Below are 21,600 nucleotides of genomic sequence, written 5' to 3'. Positions count from 1 at the left end.
GTGTTAAACTGTAAAAATCAATGGGCTTCATTATTTTTTTATTTCTAATATACTATTCTTTGATCACAATTATTTGCCTATTACTCCTCATTTACTTACCACCCCCTAACTTCTACTTTCATGTCTTTTTTCCTTTAGATTACACACACACACACACGAGAAAATATGAAACACTCATCTTTTGGAGTATGTCATATTGTGGTTAACATAAATTCCAGTTCTTAGCATATATGTGGTGTCTATTTCTCCAAACCTTAGCAACACTGGAGGATACTAAACCTTATAATCTTGGCTAATATGTAAAAATTGTTCAGATTTGGTTCTAGTTTTACCCTTGATTTGGTTCTAGTTTTACCCTTGATTTCTCCCTACTAATTATTTTTCTCTATTACACATTTTAGTTTTCTTCTATTAAGTATGTGTTGTAAAGTGGCACACGAATCTGCAATCCCAACACACCTATAGCAACAGGAAGCAGAGCCAATAAAATTCCAAAGCTTGCATGTCAGTTAGACTGGCCTTCCCAGAGGTAAAGCACAAGAGACTTTGTCTTAAAGCAGGTGGAAGGAGAGGATCAACACTCTTGAGGCAAATGCATGCCCACACACACAACATACACACATATACATGCATACATGCATGCACACAACATAAGACACAGACACAGCACACACACACACACACACACACACACACACTCATTTTTTTAAAATTTTTTATTTATTTAAGAGCGACAGAGAGAAAGAGGCGGGGGGGGGGGGGAGGGAGAGAGAATGGGCGCACCAGGGCCTCCAGCCACAGCAAACAAACTCCAGATGCGTGCGCCCCCTTGTGCATCTGGCTAACATGGGTCCTGGGGAATCGAGCCTCGAACCAGGGTCCTTAGGCTTCACAGGTAAGTGCCTAACTGCTAAGCCATCTCTCCAGCCCACACACACTCATTTTTAAAAAGTAAACATTTGCAGTGGCTATTCAAGATAGACCATGCAAACAATACAAAGAGAACAGATCTATGATGAAGAAGACAGCCATACAACATAACTCACCTTCTGCAGAGAAAAACTACATTGAAAAGGGGGAACAGTTTAATATTCATGAAAGTTTACTTCTTGTCACTCTTTTCCAAGAACAAAATCTACACAGTCAAAAAGTTAGTTCCACTCTAACTCCAGCTCTCACATATGGAGCAATTGAAGGGAGTGGTGAGTAAGTATGTTTGCATATTTAGATAAGAATATTTGTAGGTTTCTTATTCTTTGAAGTATATTTTCTGGGACAAAGGCTTTTCACAGTTAAAGTTTTGTTATAGACAAAGGCTTTGTAACTGACTGTGGCAAGTTGAAGACGTTCTTCTCATTCCCTATCTATCTCCTTACATTATATGAGTCCCCACAACCAGCACTTTCACAGTAAAAAGCACAGATCATGATCTAGGAATACAGGGACAATCACTAAAGTGAAAGACCCAAAAATGAACTTGGTCAATTTTAATTGTTCCTCATGGGACACAAAACTGGTATGATGATTAGATGAAAGATATAAACACCACTGATTTGAAAAAATTTTTGCCTTCATCAATAAATCTTTTATAACACATGACACATTAAGATATATGAATAATATATAATATATAAATATATAACAAAATATACTTCTAAATACAGAAGAAAAAGATTAAATTATAACACTTACAATCATCTAGATCTAGAAGTGAAACTCCGGGGTTAATAGGATTTCTATCTTGCTGTGGCTTTTTTTCTTTGACCTATAAAATGGTAAATATCACATTTACTCCACATATTGTTTTAAAAAAAAAACTATGAAGTGTCCTTACCTTACAAAACATACATTTTTCTCCTCTGTCTTACAAATAGCCACAACAAAATCAATTGTATACTATGTGGTTATATGAAGTGTTTTCGTGAATCAAAACTTCAGTGTCAGCATATCATTTTTCTTCCTACCTCATTATATAAATAGCTAACTATTCTAAAATATTTTGTGTCTAATGACTGTCAGACCTTTAGAAGAAAATACAAATAATTCTTCTATAACCTGACAATTTGCTAACATAAAAGTACAATGTGATTCTGAATAAAAAGTGCACATACATTCTTGAAGATGTGTTAAGTTTACTCAAGAGAAAGCTCAAACAACTCTGACACTGCACAGGCTTGGGACAGGCTGGCCTTATCTGAGGGAAGCCGGTGACAGGCTCTATACTAGATACTCTGTGTTTTAACACTGGTTTGTGGTCAGACTTCTAGGCCAAAAATACTCATTACAATTTACATATGTCACTCCTAGGTTCTTGTTCCCTTATGGTCTTAAGTGCTTTATAAAGAATATTATAAACATACCTAATTCAAATTAAGGCTCCTCCCATGACAGTTTTCCTTATTCAGTCAGTTAAGAAATATGCATTACTATGCACTAAAATACAGAGTCCCTAAGCCTGAGGTGTTCTACTTGGTTAGGTTTACTGTTGTGGTTTTAAAGTAAAATATTCTCTACAATCTCATTTGCTTGAACATTTGGTCCACAGCTCTTTGGGAAAGTTCTGAAACCCTGAGGAAGTGGAGCCTTGCTGGAGGAAATGGGTCACTGAAGGTAGACCTACAGTTTTATAGCCTTGGTCCCACTTATTCTTGTCTTCTGCTACCTGTCTACCAATGTGATGAACAGCTTCCTGCTCCTGCCACCATGCCTTCCCTGCCATGAAACTTTCCCTCAAACCTTTAAGTCAATCAAATCCTGTGCTTCCTTAAGTTGCTTCTAGTTTCATAGCAGTAAGATTCAACTAATACCCCATTAGAAAAGATCTGCCCGTCTTTAAAAAACTGATGAAGTTCAATTTTAAGTAGCACTATAAACAACTAGAGACCAACAAAGAAGATGTTAAACAAATATATCTGTGTCAGTTACTTATCTTTATGCTTCATTTTACATGAAATCTCAAATCAAAATGAGAACTTAAGTTTTTACTGAAATATTTCTGTTAAGTCACTCAATAAATACACATCAATTTCTATGCTAAGCAATGGATTACCTAAACTGACATAGTGCCTGCCTTGAAATAACTTGTAATCTGCCAAAGGAGTGTTAATACAAATTATTATGAATAGTTTTGGAGTCTTTCTGAAACTATGAAAATGTATCACTGAAGTCCATTACTTCCACTTGAACACTAAAGATCATGCCAGTGAACATACATGAACAACAGCATCACATAAAAGAATATGAAAAGCTGGGTGTGGTGGCACATGCCTTTAATCCCAGCACTCAGGAGGCAGAGGTAGGAGGACTGCCGTGAGTTCAAGGCCACCCTGAGAATGCAGAGTGAATTCCAGGTCAACCTGAGCTGTAGTGAGACTTTACCTTGAAAAACTAAAAAATAAAAAATAAAAAAAGAATATGAAAAACATTTTCACATGTTTCAAGTTGGGCTGTTACATCATTTATGTTAGTAATCAGAAAATTGTTTAACAGTTATGTAAGAATACACACTAAATTTGTAGCTAAAAAGATCAGCATTACTCCTCTCCCACCAACTAATTATTTCTAGCATAGGAAATTCAAAATCATCTAGATGGGTTTTAATTTTCATTCCTTTTGAAAACTAACCAGTATTTGAATCTCTCCCCACTTCTTAAATAAATTACAATGTTTAGGGCTGGGAAAAACAGAAAAAATGTTAGTTGTTGAGGCTGAAATTTAGAAGTTGCAAGTTAATGAACACAGGTTCAGAATAAAAACGCCATTTCAATGAAACTGTCATTCCTGTTTAAAATAAAAACAACATAGAACAGGACGAGCTCATAAGTGTGTCCTTATCAAAACGCTATGCTGAGCCCAGAAGGAACAGCTTCCTTTAAGCTACGGAGGTGATTGCCATCACATAGAACTGTAGCCTCCCTTCATGAAAAATTAGAGACCTATCAAACCAAGATAAAGTGAAACCTGAAAGCAAGTCTATACCTTTTTCTACTTCAAAGGGAAGAATGTGTAACTGTAGCTATTAAATACACATTAGATAACATATAACACAGAAGAGACTGCATGTGAAACTGGCATAATCTCTAATTAGAAGGCTAGGACAGAAAGAAGGAAGGCTTTCAAAAGGACAGAATTACACTGACTTTCTGAAAAGAGAAAATAGCCAGTGACTGAAACACAACATTAGCAATAGATAATGGTCATTTCTACTGGATAGAAAAAGCCTTGCATTTTGAATCAAGGCTATAAAATTTTTCATGATGTGTGTGGCATTCCTCTCATATTATATTTCATTTTTCATTTAAAAAATCCATAGTAAGTTCAAAACATTTTCATACTTAAAGGATCTACTATAAAAATAAAAATCTGAATTCTTAAACAAAGAAGTTAAGAGCTCGATTTCATCAAACATTTCTCCATTTGCAATTCATCTTGGTAATAGAGACAGAACCTGGGTAAATGCATATAGGACTTGAGGCAGGAGATTTTTCTTGCTCAATGCATAATTCATGTGCTCCGCCTGCAAAGTGTGTAAAATGAGAATTTCACACCGCAGCATGAGCCATGGAGCTGCGGAGAAAAGGCAGATGAAATCATATTTTACTGTGTGAATTTTATTTCTTACCCTCCCAATATTTATACAAAACCATCATTGACAAACCAAACACATTGACAGATCACCCACTGTTTCCATTGTGTTAGGACGTGAGAAGAGATCAAGCAGAAAGATAGACAATTTGTTTTTGTATTTTTTTTTAAAATAGAGGATTAGGTTTTTAACAGCTGAGTGACTATATTAGACTTTTATAAGGACAACAGTCACCGATTTTAAGATATCACTGCAAAAAAATAACTATCAATTCATTATCCTCAAATCTCTAGTTTGTTTCTATGGTATTTGATTACACATCTCAACACATCAACATTTTCAAAATGAAATAAAAAGTTACAAGGTTAAGAAGAAGCTAATTTCTATTTAATGTATTTCATTTTAAATAATACATAATAGATCCTACAAATATCTACTAAGCCACAAATATTTAAACAAAAATGTGTAACAATATATTTGTAAAGATATTTCTTGGATCATTCATGCACATTCATTTCCATGATTTTTATAAAAAGGTTAAAAAATGTGACATAATAAGCAAATGTTAAGATTTCCTTAATAAAAGATCTTGGAGTTAAAGATCTCTTATGTGAAAGATTTGTGAGGATAAAACAGTTTTGACATATGGTAAGAAATAGATTTGATATATGCTTCTACTATAAAGGGGTTTGAAATTTAAAACTATAAGAAAGAATCAGCAGTATGTAAAGTCAAGTTTATCAAACCTCTAATATTTTTTGAAACCATTCATAATTCAAAGTTACTCTCCAGCCTCAGAGCGCAATATTTACATGAAATATTTTTAATTAGAATTACCTACCAAGGACAACTTAATGATTCTCTTTCCTTCAAATCATCTACTAAATTTGATCTTAAAAATTCAATGTTCATATTTACACTTGTGTCAAGAGAAAAGTACAATGACAATAAACAAGGATTTTTAAAAAATAAGTTACAAAGAAATATAAGTGGCTATAAAAAAAACCTTTTCTATTACAGAAATCCCTACTTCAATAAGAAAGACTTGCCTAATGATGCTTCCTTTGTTTTAAAGGTCTCAACAAAAATCAAAGGATATTTTTGTTTTGGAGAACTTAAAATATAAACTAAACTAAGAAAGACAGACAATGGAAGAGGCAAGGCTTTGAACAGTTGGAGTGAAAATCAATATTCCTTAATATTCACAGAAGTCACATAACTGTAACATTATTAATGCCTTTGAAAATATAATTAAGTCTTGCTTCCAGTTCTTCAAATAGAATAGAAACCAATCAGAAAATAGTTCCTTTTACACTTTTCCATGGTCTATTTCATACCACATGTCCAAACTATATCAGCCTCAAGAACTTTCATATAAAAGCTTTGAACCTAAGATTTTTTTTTTATAAAGGAATTCAGTTGCTAGTCACTGTAACAGTGACTGGTTCAGAGATCCCTTAAGAGATGCCAATGGTTTCTCTATACTTTTCACAGAGGGGTAGCAAAGTTCTGACACACATAAAGCCTGATATAATTATAGGCATCTGCTAGAGCATTGTGAACACTGCTAGGAATATAGGGATAGTAGTGTTTTTCCATAGCTGCTAAAAACTGCTGCTAAAATGATGTGGTCCAGTTATAGAAATGTTAATATTAGCTGTACATGCAACTACACTAAATGTTTTACATGCATTTTTGCAGATAGGATTATTATGCATTATATTCAGTTTATGAGATTAAACTGTTGTTAATGTAAACAAGGAAACACATGAAAGTTATTCACAGTACATAATAATCATGATTTAAAATTATCATTTAAGTCATCATTTATCTCAAGGAGTTGGTGCCCAGACAATGGAGATATAGGTAGTGTATGGCACCACAAGTAACACAAATGGCAGAATAACAAGATAAGTAAAAAATACTGATGTGTAGATGGAACAGGAAAAGAAAGCGCTGAAAGCTTTAAAAACATAACTTATTTTAAACAGATTATAAGTTAAGATATAGTGATATAAATGTGAATCTCTTCCCAATATAGTATGTCTGTATCACTGATGTTTTCTCTCCACTATTTTGCATAAAAATATTTTTCATTCACACTATGTAAAGTACATGAAGTTCTTTACAAAAAGGATTTATTAAAAAATAATTTAGGGCTGGAGAGAAGGTTTACTGGTTAAGGAGTTTGCCTGCAAAGCCTCAGGACCCAGGTTTGACTCCCCAGAACCAGGTAAGCCAGACACACAAGATAATGCATGCAGACAAGGTCACACATGCACACCTTCAGAACCAGGTAAGCCAGACACACAAGATAATGCATGTAGACAAGGTCATACATGCATACAAGGTGGTGCATGCATCTGGAGTTTGACTGTAGTGGCTAAAGGCCCTGGCAAATCAATTCTCTCTCTCTCTCTTCCTCTCTCTCTCTCCCCTCTTGCGCTCTCTCTTTCTCACAAAAAAATAAAAAGTAATATTGCTATAGGTACTATTTTGGGCCAAGGATTATCTTATAGAAAGGACTATACTCAAAATATTTCAAGTACATTTTAGAAAAGAACACCTACACATGAAAATATACTTTTCTGTCAAAATAATTCAAGCTGAAACAAAATAATACTCTGTGGTCATTGCTAACAATGACTAGTTTTGTGCCTCATGGATAATACAAGAACAAGGAATTGAATGACAAATCGCTGAGAAACACAGAAAATCCAAGAATGGCCTTTGCCCAGTTCACAGGAGTGAGACCCATCCATCAGTACCGATTTTAGTTCCCTGCAGTCACTGCCAACTACTGGAAGTGGAAGGACCACTCTCTGATATGAGGCCACTTTCTACTCAGCTTATATTTTCTGTACTAAGAAAAAAATGAGGGGCAGGGGAGATGGCTTAGCAGTTAAGGCACTGGTCGGCAAAGCCTAAGAACCCAGGTATGATTCAGTACCCATGTAAGCCAGATGTACAAGGTGGTGCATGTATGGAATTTGCTTGCAGTGACTAAAGGCCCTGGCATGCCCACTTGCCATCTCTCAAGTAAGTAAATAAATTAAATTTGAGAGAATGTTTAAATGTGCCAATGAATGAACAAAGCATGGAAACAGTAAAGCATAACATTTCATAAGAGAATCCTAAATAATCCATTAGAGTGACTAATCTGCACAGGGAGATTTAAGCATGCTGGTTGAGGGTTCCTGAACTCAAATGACATGGGGCATCCAGCAGCTCTGTAGAAGGATGAGGGCTAAGACAGCACTGGTCTGAGAACTGTAGTCCGTCAATAAATAATACATAGCTTGCAGCCCTCCAGCTTGAGTTCAACAAGAAAACAAAGCACAGAAGAAGCGCTGCACACAGTGCAGCCAGAAAGCAAACCTTCTGGGAAGCCTGTTCTTGTTTATTCTTGAGAACGTCTTGCTGGAACTGAGGTCACTCTGAACATAACCATTCTGTTAGTATTTGTGTAGAGTGTTTTCTGTTTAAACAAGCTAACTAATCAAAAGCATATTGCTTTGCAATTGTATTCGTGACATGCTATGACTGTTCTGATGTGATCTAAACAAACTCTGGGAAGTCCAGAGCATTTATCTGACTGCTCTTGGCTTTCAGATCCTCTGCACCAACTCATCTACATCTGTTTCTTCTTCTGCGCCCCTGTACCTAAACACCTTCAAAGAATCACAGAGCCAAAGGTCTAAGCAGGTAATGGAGGTGGAAAGGAAGAAACAGATACGATAGAATCACAGTCAGAATCAAAGGGAAGTCTGGGAGGAAGGGAAGAATGATGGGACTAAATGTCAGTGCAGGCCTTCTGGTCTGAATTGGGAATGGAAATCTGGAGGTAAGGAAATGGAGAGCTGTTACCAAGTAAATAATATAATGGAAGCTATAGGAATGAATGAGGTCTCACAACAGTAAAAGTGCACAGAGAATAAAGAAGACTAAGGAAAACTCCATTCATGTCAATCATACATTGAAAAGTTGTTATGTATTAACTACTAATTTGAAGGTGATGTTCATTCTTGGGTGTTACCAGTAAGAAGTAAAGAAATAATCAAAATAATGAAAGGTCAAAGCACAGTAGACATGGGTTCAAGTAGCAGGGAATCTACCACATATAAAAAAGAATAGAAAGTCAGCAGTAGCTAAAAATAAAAAGGCTATTGAACTTGGAGAAAAATCATGGCTGTCTTTTCAGAACAGTGTTTGCAGACCTTGGTTGATATAGAAACCAATATGTAAGTTACTAAAAGTAACAAGACCTCAAAAACCCAAAAAATAAATAAGTAAATAGTAACTGGGTTAAGAAGTAGTTGATGGAGGATATATAGATTATTCTTTCTAAACTCATATCACACTCTGTTCTATTCCTACTCCCTTTTCCCCTTTAAGTACTAAAAATCCTTCAGTGCTTTGGATGGCAGAGGACTCAGTGTAGGAATGAAGTGTGTAAGAAGCCAGGCCAGACACTTCCTAACAGAGCAAGGCCAACAGAAGTAGAACGATGCAAGGGATATAGACAGGGTTCACTTACTCAGAGCACCACTTTAGAACAATGTTAGTACAGAATTTGAGTTAGAGGCCCGAATGATACGAGAGACTCACTAAACAGAGATCTTTTGAAAAAAAAAAAAAAAGTGGGCAAGAACACAGGCTATAAATAAGGGGACATAATTGAGTACACACATTTGAATAGTCTTAAAAAAGTGCAAAATGCAGGAGACAAGAATTGTAAAAAAATTTAGGTTCCTTTTAGCATAGGTTCTATGATGTCATACTGTCAATCTTTCATGCAATTACTATTAAACTGTATTTCAACTGTTGTTTTACAATACAGTGCTTCACTGCTCTCTCACATTTGAATTGTTTCTTTACCATAACATGTTTAGAAGGTAGGTAGTGTTAGTACTTCTACTTTACAGATAAGGAAACTGAAGCATAAGGATATTATCTACCACTAAGGAGAACACAACACTCATCTCATAGGACCATCTTAAAAATTAACTGTTTTGAAAGCCTTATGTTCAAGGTACCTCCAAGGTGTCATTTTCATGCTCCCTGCCCCCAAAATGCATTGTCCAGATGAGATAAAAAGAAAGAATAAAAGTATAGGTTCAGTCTACAGATTTAAGACATAAATTTTCAGCACGAACACTCTGTCATGCTAAATTAAGGCAAAGCACCCTACCATCTGCCTTCATTACTCATAATTTGGAACAGAAGCCACAATACTTGGTGCAAGGAGGACTTTTCCATAGTTGTAAAGTTGTCTATTATTTAAAAATTGCCATATATAAAATTATGTGGTAAATTCCAAACCATGTAGAAAGAAAGGAGAATATGTAATTATGGTAGCTGCAAAGTTGAAACTATTCAAATTGAAAAACTAACACAAAAAAAGTAAAGAGAAAAAAACACCAACTCTTTCCACCTATTAGAAGACAGAGAAAAAAATTCAAATATAGAGGAAAAAGTACTGTGAAGGAAGAGAAACATGAGTACAAAACAAAGTCCAATCTGAATTTCTTGAGGGACCTGAACCATTGTAATAATGTGGCCTTTTCAGTCTATATATTCTAACATTATCAATTAGCAAGTGATTTCAGCTGTTACTGAAGTCTGTGACAAAGGAGAAACAAAGTGAATCACTGAGTTCTATGGTTTTTAAATGACTGCCTAAAGCTCTGTTTCTAATACTACATAGGCAGTGATATCTATAACTTAATAAAGTTTCACTAAATATTACTCACTTTAACTATACTTGTCATTTCACATTAATAAAAATCTCTAATAGTGCCCATAAATTTTTGGAAAGCATTACTATAAATAAATTCCAACTTTAAATTAAATTTTAGTATAGACAAGAAGCTATGAAATAAGGTCAAATAAATATTGGCAGTAGTTAAAATATACTAGTGGGGGAGAACAATTATATACTTCAATGAACTTATTTTAATCTTTGATTACTCAGATGATAAAGAAATTCAAATTCATAGAACAAGTAAATTAAAAGAAATACTGTGCTGAGAAGGAATTGAATGCACTAAATAATTATTATTCTAAGCATGAGGAATGATATAGTGTGTGTGTGTGTGTGTGTGTGTGTGTGTGTGTGTGTGTGTACACTGTATATTTGAAGCCCAAGCACCAATGTGTTCATGTACACAAATAGGGTGATAACTAGAGATCTGAAAGATAATCTGAAAGATATATCTATATCTCTATATTAAAACCAAACTTTATCATTGTAATTTATACTTTTTAACATTTTGTTACTAAGCAGACAAAAAGTTTAGTGTTACAAATGTTATAAGTGGTTCTTGCATTTGTTCTAAAATAAATGGCTACCTACTGCAATTTTATTTTAGTTAAATAATATATAAATCTGAAAGCTTTAAAAATATTCTATAACATTCATTATTAAATACTGATACATAATAGCTTCAATATTTTATGATATATGGGCATTTACATTCCAGTGTTCAATACTGTTTCCTTTTTGAAAAAAGTTTATTTATTTATTAGAGAGAAAAAGAAAGGCAGATAGAGAATGTACATGCCAGCACCTCTAGCCACTGCAAATGAACTCCAGACACATACGCCTCTTTGTGCATCTGGCTTAGGTACTAGCGAATTGAACCTGGGTCCTTAGACTTTGCAGGCAAACACCTTAACAACAAAGCCATCTCTTTAGCCTTTCAATACTATTTCTGAGGCTTTCTTTCACATGCCCTTTAGCAAAGCCTCCCTTGTCACAGTCTACCCAAAAATCTCAGTGGGAGGGATGCGTTAACTTCTTTGTAGAGTTGGGTTGTTTGGGAAAGGATGATTTAGAAGAACTAAAACCACAAGTGTGGATGAATGAAGATAAGGGTCTTTTATTTTGTTAAAGATAATGCTAAATGGAGGTAGGGTTTCACTCTAGTCCAGGCTAACCTGGAATTTACTATGTAATCTCAGGCTAGCCTCAAACTCATGGTGATCCTCTTACCTCTGCTGGGATTAAAGGCGTGCACCCCCACGCCCAGTCTTGCTAACTTTTAACAAAACACTACATTGTCAAAAATATCTATTCCTAATCAGAAAAGATTATAAGAGGATTTAGAGTCAGTTATAACATGTGTAATGAATGTCTCACCTTAGGGACTTTTCTGGACTCAGTTTCACTTTCTGATTCAGATTCTGACTCAGAGTCTGAAGAATTCTCTTCTGCTGAACTTGACCCAGTGCTGGACATATCCGAGGTTTTAGACCTTGAGGTTTTCTTCCCCCTATCTTCTAAATCACTATAATACATTTTGAAAGATGAACTATAAATCGCTTACATACACAAATTTAAGTAGTTTAATATAATAAAGTTTTACAATTTTAGAAGAAGAAAATGAAATAATAAAGTAGTATTAACGAACAAATTAGAATAATTTCAAATGCAGTTATAACACCAAATGATAGCATCAACAATATGATATACTTGATTTTCTAAGAATTAAAGGTTATCAGTAACAAATTCAATGATACTTGGTCTGATTTTTAAATGGTGTTCCCAAGTACTGTTTATTGATAAATTTAAATATTTTTACTTCTATTTTTTCAAAAATAGGCTATCATTTGGGTTTTTTTTTCTACCAAAGAAAATTACTTGACAAGTGCCCAGATGTGACTTTAAATATCTTATGTGAGAAAATGTTCATTAGTTCAGAAAGTATTATCTCCCTATTTTTTTAATTCTTTTTTGTTTTGTTTTTCAAGATAGGGTCTCACTCTGGCCCAGGCTGACATGGAATTTACTATGGAGTCTCAGGGTGGCCTCAAACTCACAGCGATTCTCCTACCTCTGGCTCCCAAGTGCTGGGATTAAAGGTGTACGTCACCAAAACCACCTTTCCTTTTTTTTTTTTTTTTTTAATTGAGACAGGGTCTTGCTATATTGCCATAGCTAGACTCAAATTTGTAATCTTCCCACCTCAGTCTCCCAAGTGCTATGACTATAGGTATGTGCCACCATATGAGGCTCAAAGAGAATTCTTTCTTTTTTTTAACTTCTATCCCTAATAAATTGAGTGCTTCACAATCTTTCCTCTACCATTTTATTATTTGTTTGTTTGTTTGAGAATGACAGACAGAGAAAGAGGCAGAGAAGAGAGAGAGAGAATGGGCATATCAGGGCCTCCAGCCACTGCAAACTCCAGAAGCATGCACCATCTTGTGCATTGGGCTTATGTGAGTACTGGGGAATCCAGCCTTGAACTGGGATCCTTAGGCTTCACAGGCAAGCGCTTGGCCATTAAGCCATCTCCCCACCCATCAAAGAGAATTCTTTTAATATGATGTCAAATTAAAAATGTAAGAGCCAAACAGGAATATCAAATGATCACATTAAGTGATGAACGATATCCACTCACTGGTTCACTCACTCAGCTAACATTCACTGGTTACTAATGTGTTGATACTCCATTAGATGCTAGAGATAACAATGGCAAGACACAGTTGACCTGTGCACCTACCTTGCAGTGTCTGCAGTACACTGGAGGACATGGCAGTGACAAGATAGCATAAGCAATAAGTAGCAATGTACAGTGTGTTATGAAACCATGTAAAAGGACACCTCTGCTGATTCAAACAAGATTAGGAATCTTTTTGGAGGAAAGAAGACATATGAATTGAAAAACAGAAGTAAAGCAAGTAAGTGGGCCAGGAAGCAATTCTCCAAAAAGGATCACTAGTATGGAAGATGGATAAAATAATTTCTATCAGATTCCCCATACTGGAAGTCTATTCCCTCATATGTATGTGTGTGTGCGTGTGTGCACACACAAGTGCATGCACGATATACTCTTTTTAAAACTCTTGGACAAGGCAGTGCTAGGCATTTCATAGCAATCTTATCAATGATCCAATTTAGATGCTTGTGTCCTGGACACATTTTTATCACACCCACAATAACGAAACCAGGATTCAAGAAGGTTAAATGACTGGCACAAGGGCACACAAACCAAAGGGAAGAAGTGGAACCTGAATTCAGGTCTGTCTCACGTTAAAGGCTGTCTTTCCTCTCACCACACCATCCATCAGCCATCATAGGAAAACACTCTGGGACATTAAACTTCATTGTGGAATAGTTATGATTACTAAAGAGTGCTTTCTAAAGGTATTTAAAGCTCATTAAGGGCTTTAAAATTAATCACACTGGCAATGTAGAAAAAATTCTAAGATAGACAGAAGGGTACAGAGCAGGGAGAATGGTGAGGCAAGAGAAGAATCGATACTGCTCAGAATTGATTTTGTGGAGAAAATATGATGGCTGCTTAATAAAAAAGGAGCTATGGCAATATCTCAGAGCACATGTGATTATATTTAAAGAAGAAAAAAAAATGTTCTTTCTTCTACCCTACAAAAAAATGGTAATATACTATTCCCAATTCATTGGCTAAAACTATACTTGCATGTAAGAGTTTAGAATATATGTGACTATCTTTGGTGTACACAAATAATTATTTTAGATTTGAACATATATCAAAACAAAAATCCATTTCTAAAGAACAAAATAAAGAGGCGAATATATTATAAGCTATTAGCGGGATGACTTTTGCACCGATTAAAATATTCCTTCTCTAGAAATATGGTACTTTCCTAAACCACATTATCACAGATATCCTAAGATAGATTACAAGTACAGAATTTCTCTCAACCAAGTAGCTCCCTAGGTGCAACAAGTCAATGATTCTAAATATATTTAACATCTAGCATTTGAGATAAGATTTTTAAAGGTAAAAGTGTTATTTTATTATGCATCACTCAATTTTGATGGTAATTATTGTTTACCTTACCGCTTAGAGTTTCAGATGTTAATCTAATGAAAAAAATTTACTGGTAACTAGGTTTTTAACTTTGCAATGATGAAAAGCCTGTATTAATTTAACCTACAGATTTCATTTGTTCTGAACAGGAAAAACAATATAAATCACTTTTAAAATCATTAAATCCTGACTTAAATTAATAAAGTCATAATTAGGGCATTATGCTGTGTTTGTTATGGAAGTGGCAGGGCGAGCTGCTTTAATTACTGTCTGTAATAAAAGGAGCAGAGAGCGTGCTGTGCTGCAATCAGTGCTGTCAGCCACGACTGAGCCTGAGCTGCAAGCTCATCAAGTGCACGGGCAGCCGGCCCCGGGACGGGGCCAGAGTGTCAGCAGAGGCCACGCACTGACCGCAGTAGGCAAAACAGAGCCACACAATCCATGGTATTAGCCTCAATTACTCAAAATTCTAATGACACTTTAGTACATGATTATGCTATTGAAAATGGGAGATCTGATGAAACACTAACACTTAAGTATCTGATGACCAACTTCCTTCACAGCCTTTGACTCTAATATTTGGATCATAATTTTTAATATAACATTATTTAGAAAAATCAATTGTCTTAGTTACATAATGGCAAAGTGATGAAGGATTTAATTTTAGCCCTCAGCAAAATTGCTACAAAAGGTAATTAAGTGTTTCATACCTATGACTTGGTCACTTAACTCAGCCTTCCAAGGTTATACCAATTCTGAAAATGCAACTCTAAGATCTGTTCAAGTTCAAAATGAAATCTAAGCATTGTAATTTTTAAAGATTTAATATCTGTTTGGGAGAAAATACAGTTATTTTCATTCTACAAATTAAGAGATAATAAGGGGCTGGAGGGATGGCTTGGCAGTTAAGGCGCTTGCCTGTGAAGCCTAAGAACCCAGGTTCGATTTCCCAGGACCTACGTAAGCCAGATGCACAAGGTAATGCATGTCTCTGGAGTACATTTGCAGGGGCTAGAGGCCCTAACAGGCCTATTTCTTTCTTTCTCTCTCTTTCTTTCTCTCTTTCCTTGCTTTTCTTTCTTTCTTCTCTCCCCCCCCCAATCTCTCTCTTAAAGAAATATAAAGGAATAAATTAAATTTTTGAAAAAGGGAAATAATTAGCTTGGGGAAATACTTTGGGAAGGCAATTCTGACAGAGTAACTCACCTTTTTCTTTGGGTTTTTGAGCTCCTTTTGTTTTCTACTTCTGACTCACTCTCGCTCTCACTCTCCTGCTCACTGGAGGAGTCCTCACTGCTGTCTTCACTGCTGTCCCCTCCACTCTCACTTCCAGATCTGTTCTCTGAAAACAGAACCAGGTGTTTTTTCACCTACAGCCACTGAATTATACACAAGGATACTGTATCAATATTCACCACAAAGAAAACCAGATGTTGCCTTGTTTGTTTTACAATATCTATTTTGGCATCTCATTTGTTCAGAGGCATGGGTTCAGCAGACAAGTCTGGGAGGGAATCAAATGTGCAAAGGGAAGATGCCCTGATAATAGGTAGAAAAAGTCAAAGCCAAGATAAATCAGGGAAACCAAATCTGAAGGAGTCTCACTCTTCAAAAGTAGCTAGCTATGGCATATACTTACATTTTTTCTGTAAGAATGACATAAGGAGGAGTAGCTATAAGAAATAATTATGAATTCTGCTACTTGTGATGGGAAATTTTATTCAGAGAAAAATAAAGCAACAGTTGGTCCTTATGAACTAATTTTGAGAGGGAAATTAGCCAATGAGATCACCTACAAAAATGTCTAAATGCACAGACATCAAGCAAAATTACTTGAACTTACTTATTTTAGCTAGCATAAGTTTAAGCAAATGAAGTTATTTAGGAGTTATATACTTGGATGTTATATGTACAGATAATGACTATCAGAACTCTTGCAGAACATAGCCAGCCAGCTGTGGTGGCATACAATGGTAGCCACAACATGCAAGAGGCTGAGTCAGAAGGACTGGTTAAAGTCTGAGACCAGCCTGCACTAGTGTATAACCCTGTCTCAAGAAATATAACCCCCTCCCCAAAGTGATACATAAAGTATGTATATATTTCAAATGAGGTACTTTTATTCCTATTGCAAACGACAGTAGGTATATACGAGATAGAAAGGGAAGCCACTTCCCCTGCTATGCCTACATAATAAAACACCTTATACATATGGCCCATATCATAAAGAAATACAATGTGTGATTAAACACTAACAGCATATAACACCTACTTCATGAAGGGTCTTTCCTGTATCACAGTAAAAAGCTAGGACTGCTGATATTCTTTTAGAGTAGCTTGCAGTGGACACATGCAGAGATTCTCAAATGGGAATACCTGGGCTCCAAGTATCTCTGCCACTTACTGACTATAAGACTGCACAGATTAGCCAACCTCTGGGTCTGTTTCCTTTGCAGCAAACAGATACTACCACTAGCTACTTGGTAGAACTATTGTGAGGACTAGATGGTTTGAACCATGTAAAAATGATTAGAACATGCACAGAAAGACATCCACTACCATCATCTTCTGCAAACTTCACCAAAACATTAAATTACTAAATGAAGACATTCTGAATTTGTAATATTAAAGGTCATGTACACAGTAAATCACAAAACTAATTTTTAACTAGAAATAACAAAAAGGTTACTTTGTCCTGTTGTCACCTGGGCATTCAATAGGAATCTGAGTTTAGCTCCCTTCAAGCAGTTATTTAAGTTGACAAGTGAGTAAGGTCCTTGAATTTTGTTTCTTCTCAAAAACATTAGTTCACTGGAAAACAAAGTCTCCTAGTTCCTAAGATAAAAATCTACATGACCCTTCCAATATGTATTTAGATAAACCCATGAAAGGCCATAATGACACTGGAATTTTAAACACATATGAAAAATGTTACCCTAACTACAGCTTTGAATAAATGGGAAGGAGACAAAATGCAGAAGCATGTGCTTAATATAGAAACACATCTTTCCCAATGGCCTATAGAATTCTCAAGATTCCACAATTATGTTAACTTTCTGAATGAAAGTACTTTCTCTACCTTTTGGTTTATTTTATCAGAAGGCAATTTATCGGAGGTAGTTTGTCAAATATTGAAAACAAAATTGACAGGTAAGATGGAAAAAAAAGAATGAATTACCTCAAAGTAGTGGACAACTAAGTAATAGTGAGGGGCACAAGTTCTCTATGTGAGATGGTTAATATTAATTGTTAACTTGACAGCATCCAGAATCACCTAGGAGACATATCACTGGGCAGTTTGTGAGGGAGTTCCTGGATTAGGTTAGTTGAGGTGGAAAGGCCCACCCTAACTGTGAGGAAGTACCATCCCCTGGTATAGGGTACAGACTGAATAAAAGATAAAGTGAGCTTTATCTGGCATTCACTATTCTCTTGACTGCAGACACAATGTGATCAGCTGTCCCATGTTCGTTCTGCCTCAGGCTTCTATTGCCATGTCTTCCCCACCATGATGGACTGTACCCAAAGACAGTCAAGGTCAACCCCTCCTTCATTAAATGACTTTTATCAGGGGATTTTGTCACAGCAATGAAGAAAAAAACAAGCAAGAAATGATGGTTTTTGAGAAAGTCTTCAGTCAGACCTGCCAATAAGGTTAATTGTTGAGAGGATTAGCAAGTGACTCTAATATATGTTCTCCTATGCAAATCATGCTCAAGATTTTAGTAATGAAAAACTCTTCCCTGTCAACTGTCAGATGAGAAGGTGGATGGCTCATTCAGCTTTGGCACAGCTGAAACCTATGACTACTATACCCTTCCTTTTCAGTAGTTTTTTTTTTCCCTCTAAATATGATCTGTCACAGTCTTTCTAGCTTTAACAAAAAAAAAAGAATTCTAAGATGCCTTATACTTAGTTATATGTTGGAGGATGAGAGGGCAGAGAAGATAACATGTAATCTACAGCATGAGTAATACATGTCAATAAACCACAAGACCCACCACTATCATTGTTGCTATCAGATGAGTCCTCTTCCTCCTCTTCCTCAGATTCAGAGTAAAATTTCTTAACAGGATTTTCTTTCTTTGTTTTTCCTGATGGAGCCCATTCTTTTGCCTGTTTATACAAATTAAATAAAAATGAATTCTCTTTTAAGGCACTCAGGCAAATGTCTCAAGCAGAATCCACTGTGAACTCAGAGGAAAGACAGAGTCTTCAACAGAGATGCCAACTGTTAGAAGTCCTGGGAGAAATGCTAATCCACTTTACTTCTAAAGACAGACACAAACTCTTACTCAGAACCCATTGTTAAATCTATTGTGTTATTTTATAGACCATTAAAAAAAAAATCTGTGTTTCTTGGTCCATAGAAAGTTTAAATAAAAGTAAGACCATCTAGAAGAGTTGAGGGTGAATACAGGCAGATATAATAACAGAAGTAGGAAAAGTAGGAAATGCAAGCCATGAACTTGACACTAAATAAAAAGAAAAAGAACATACTGGTTCCATGTAGGCAATGAAATGTCCTAACCATCCCAACATCCTAAATGCTGCTGTGTTTCTCTCTGACCCTAACATTCATGCAGAAAGCCTTCTCATGAGTTGAGGAAATGGCTCAGTGGCTAGTGGCCCTTACTCTTCAAGCCCAGAGCATGGATCCCCAACACAAAATGTTGGACTCAAAGCAACATGGTGTTTGTAATCCAGGGAGATGGAGCCAGGAGAATCTGAAGTTTGTAACCCAGTTAGGCTGGCATTTCCAATGGCAACCAAGAGAACCCCTGTTTCAAACAAAGTAAAAGGAGGGGACCAACATCCTGAGGTTGCCCTCAGACCTTGGCATCACAAATCCTTTTCTGCCCTTAGGCTTTCTCTCTCTCTTGGGTTACTGCAATAGTCCCCTAACCAGTCACCTTGCTTCTGCTCTCCACCTGAACCCAACCAATGCTTGATGACACAGTAGGTAGAAAGAGTCTACCAAAACCTAAGTGGGTTCCAGCTCTTCTTTGATTTCAAATCTTACAATGGCTACACATTTCGCTTAGAAGGAAGTTCTTTCTAAGAGTCTGCATGGCCTGACATGACTGATCTCTTCCCACTAGCTTCAGATACCTTCCTCTGGCACATCATGTTCCAACCACTTCTGTAACTCAAAAGACCTGTTTTACCTGAAGGCCTGCCTTCAGCTATTGCCCCTTCAACACAATCTCCTCCTTTAAATCGTGGCACTTATTACTTTATGATACGCTATGTAATTTACACATTATGTGTGTATGCCACTTGGTATATGAATGTATGTGTGTACATGTACATGCCCTTTGTGCACACCTATGGAGGCCCAAGACAGGTACCCCCTCCAATCTTATTTCCATGGAGACAGAGTCATTAAATCTGGAGCTTCTAGTTTTCTAGCTGGGCTGGTTGGCCAGAAAACCCCAATGGTTCTCCTGTCTCCACCCTCCTGATGCTGGGGTTATAGGCATGTGTGCATGCCCAGCTTTTCATGTGAGTTTTGGAGACCAAGCTCAGGTCCTAATGCTTGCCTAGCAAGTGCTCTCGCCCACTAAGCCACTTCCCCTGCCCCCACATATTCTATTTAATGATAGACTATCAGCTTCTGAAAAATGGACTTTTGATACTTTGTACACTGACCCATCCTAAGTATGTCTGTTACTGTATTAGTTATATTGATTAGGTCCTTAAAGCTTTCAATTTAATATTCGGGAAACACATTTGTTTGGATTTATGAAAAACATGCTCTTTGGTGTTCACTAAATTATTTTTTTCATTTTTTGTTCATTTTTTATTTATTTATTTGAGAGCGACAGACACAGAGAGACAGAGGGAGAGAGAGAGAATGGGCGCGCCAGGGCTTCCAACCACTGCAAACAAATTCCAGACGCGTGCGCCTCCTTGTGCATCTGGCTAATATGGGACCTGGGGAACCGAGCCTCGAACCGGGGTCCATAGGCTTCACAGGCGAGTGCTTAACCGCTAAGCCATCTCTCCAGCCCCACTAAATTATTAATAATAGTCTTTATTAACATTTATCATTGGAGACTTTACTACAGTGTGTTAAATTACCTTGATAACTGTGACCTTGACTCATTATGAAAAATATTAAATTATTATACACTCTTTTTTTAAAAGCAGAGAAATGTATATTTTTAAAAGGTCAAAATGTTTAAGACACATTTATTTATTATATTTTTAATTGTTACTCCTGTGTACCAGCCTCTGCTACAGTACATATTTTATTATAAAAGAATTTTCAGCATGACACAGGCTCTTATTTAAAGACTGGTCTTAACATCAGAATTACCTGAGAATATGTTTTATAATACTAATACAAACAACAAAGATATTAATACTGAAAGCAATGAACAAACAATAATAACAAGAAAAATCATCTCCTAATCCTGATATAATTCATCTAGGTCACATGTGACAAGTTTATTTTAAGCCTTCCATGTGGTTCCACTGCTGCATGTGCTGCTAAAGTTGAAACCCACTAACTAAAGGCTCCTTAAAGTATGATATTTAAACAGATTAGCTTGGGGCTGGAGGGATGGCTTAGTGGTTAAGGCGTTTGCCTGCAAAGCCAAAGGATCCCGGTACGATTCCACAGGACCCACATAAGCCAGATGCACAAAGGAGCACATGTGTCTAGAGTTCGTTTGCAGTAGTCAGAGGCCCTGGCGTGCCCTTTTTTTTTTTTTCTCTTTCTTTCTGCCTCTTTCCCTCTCTCAAATAAAATTTTTAAAAAGGAGGGCTGGAGAGATGGCTTAGCGGTTAAGCACTTGCCTGTGAAGCCTAAGAACCCCGGTTCGATGCTTGACTCCCCAGGACCCACGTTAGCCAGATGCACAAGGGGGCGCACGTGTCTGGAATTTGTTTGCAGTGGCTGGAGGCCCTGGCGCGCCCATTCTTTCTCCCTCTCTCTGTCTCTTTCTATTTCTGTCTGTTGCTCTCAAATAAATAAAGTAACAAAAAATTTTTTTAAAAAAATTTTAAAAAGGAAAGATAAGCTTTAGAAACCTGGCTAACTACCACCAAGAAAATAATAGGAAAATGAATAAAAATTAGTTGAATATATTTGCTTAAAATATATATATATTTAAAATATCTTCATATTAAAGATAGTATTCTATCAGCAAAGAATGTTTACATTTAATGAGTATAAGGGACATGTATATATTTTTGAATTTAAACAAA

At 36.2% G+C, this 21,600-nt stretch overlaps 1 protein-coding gene across 4 annotated transcripts in view; it reads right to left on the bottom strand.

Moving 5' to 3' along the window:
* The window catches only part of Ap3b1 (adaptor related protein complex 3 subunit beta 1), a 242,170-nt gene that overhangs the window by 83,754 nt on the left and 136,816 nt on the right, over positions 1–21,600 (bottom strand). For all 4 annotated transcript variants that reach the window (XM_045133439.1, XM_004651665.3, XM_045133440.1 and 1 more), the window contains exons 18-21: positions 18,387–18,501; positions 15,592–15,727; positions 11,727–11,874; positions 1,693–1,765 (exon numbers count right to left, since the gene is read on the bottom strand). In XM_045133439.1, coding sequence (XP_044989374.1) covers positions 1,693–1,765; positions 11,727–11,874; positions 15,592–15,727; positions 18,387–18,501 — 472 coding nt within the window. The remainder of the gene's footprint in view (positions 1–1,692; positions 1,766–11,726; positions 11,875–15,591; positions 15,728–18,386; positions 18,502–21,600) is intronic.

Source organism: Jaculus jaculus, chromosome 14 (genome assembly GCF_020740685.1).
Source record: "Jaculus jaculus isolate mJacJac1 chromosome 14, mJacJac1.mat.Y.cur, whole genome shotgun sequence".
Lineage (NCBI taxonomy): Eukaryota > Metazoa > Chordata > Mammalia > Rodentia > Dipodidae > Jaculus > Jaculus jaculus.
The sequence above is the reverse complement of the archived record's forward strand: the minus strand, read 5'-3'. Positions and strand labels throughout refer to the sequence as shown.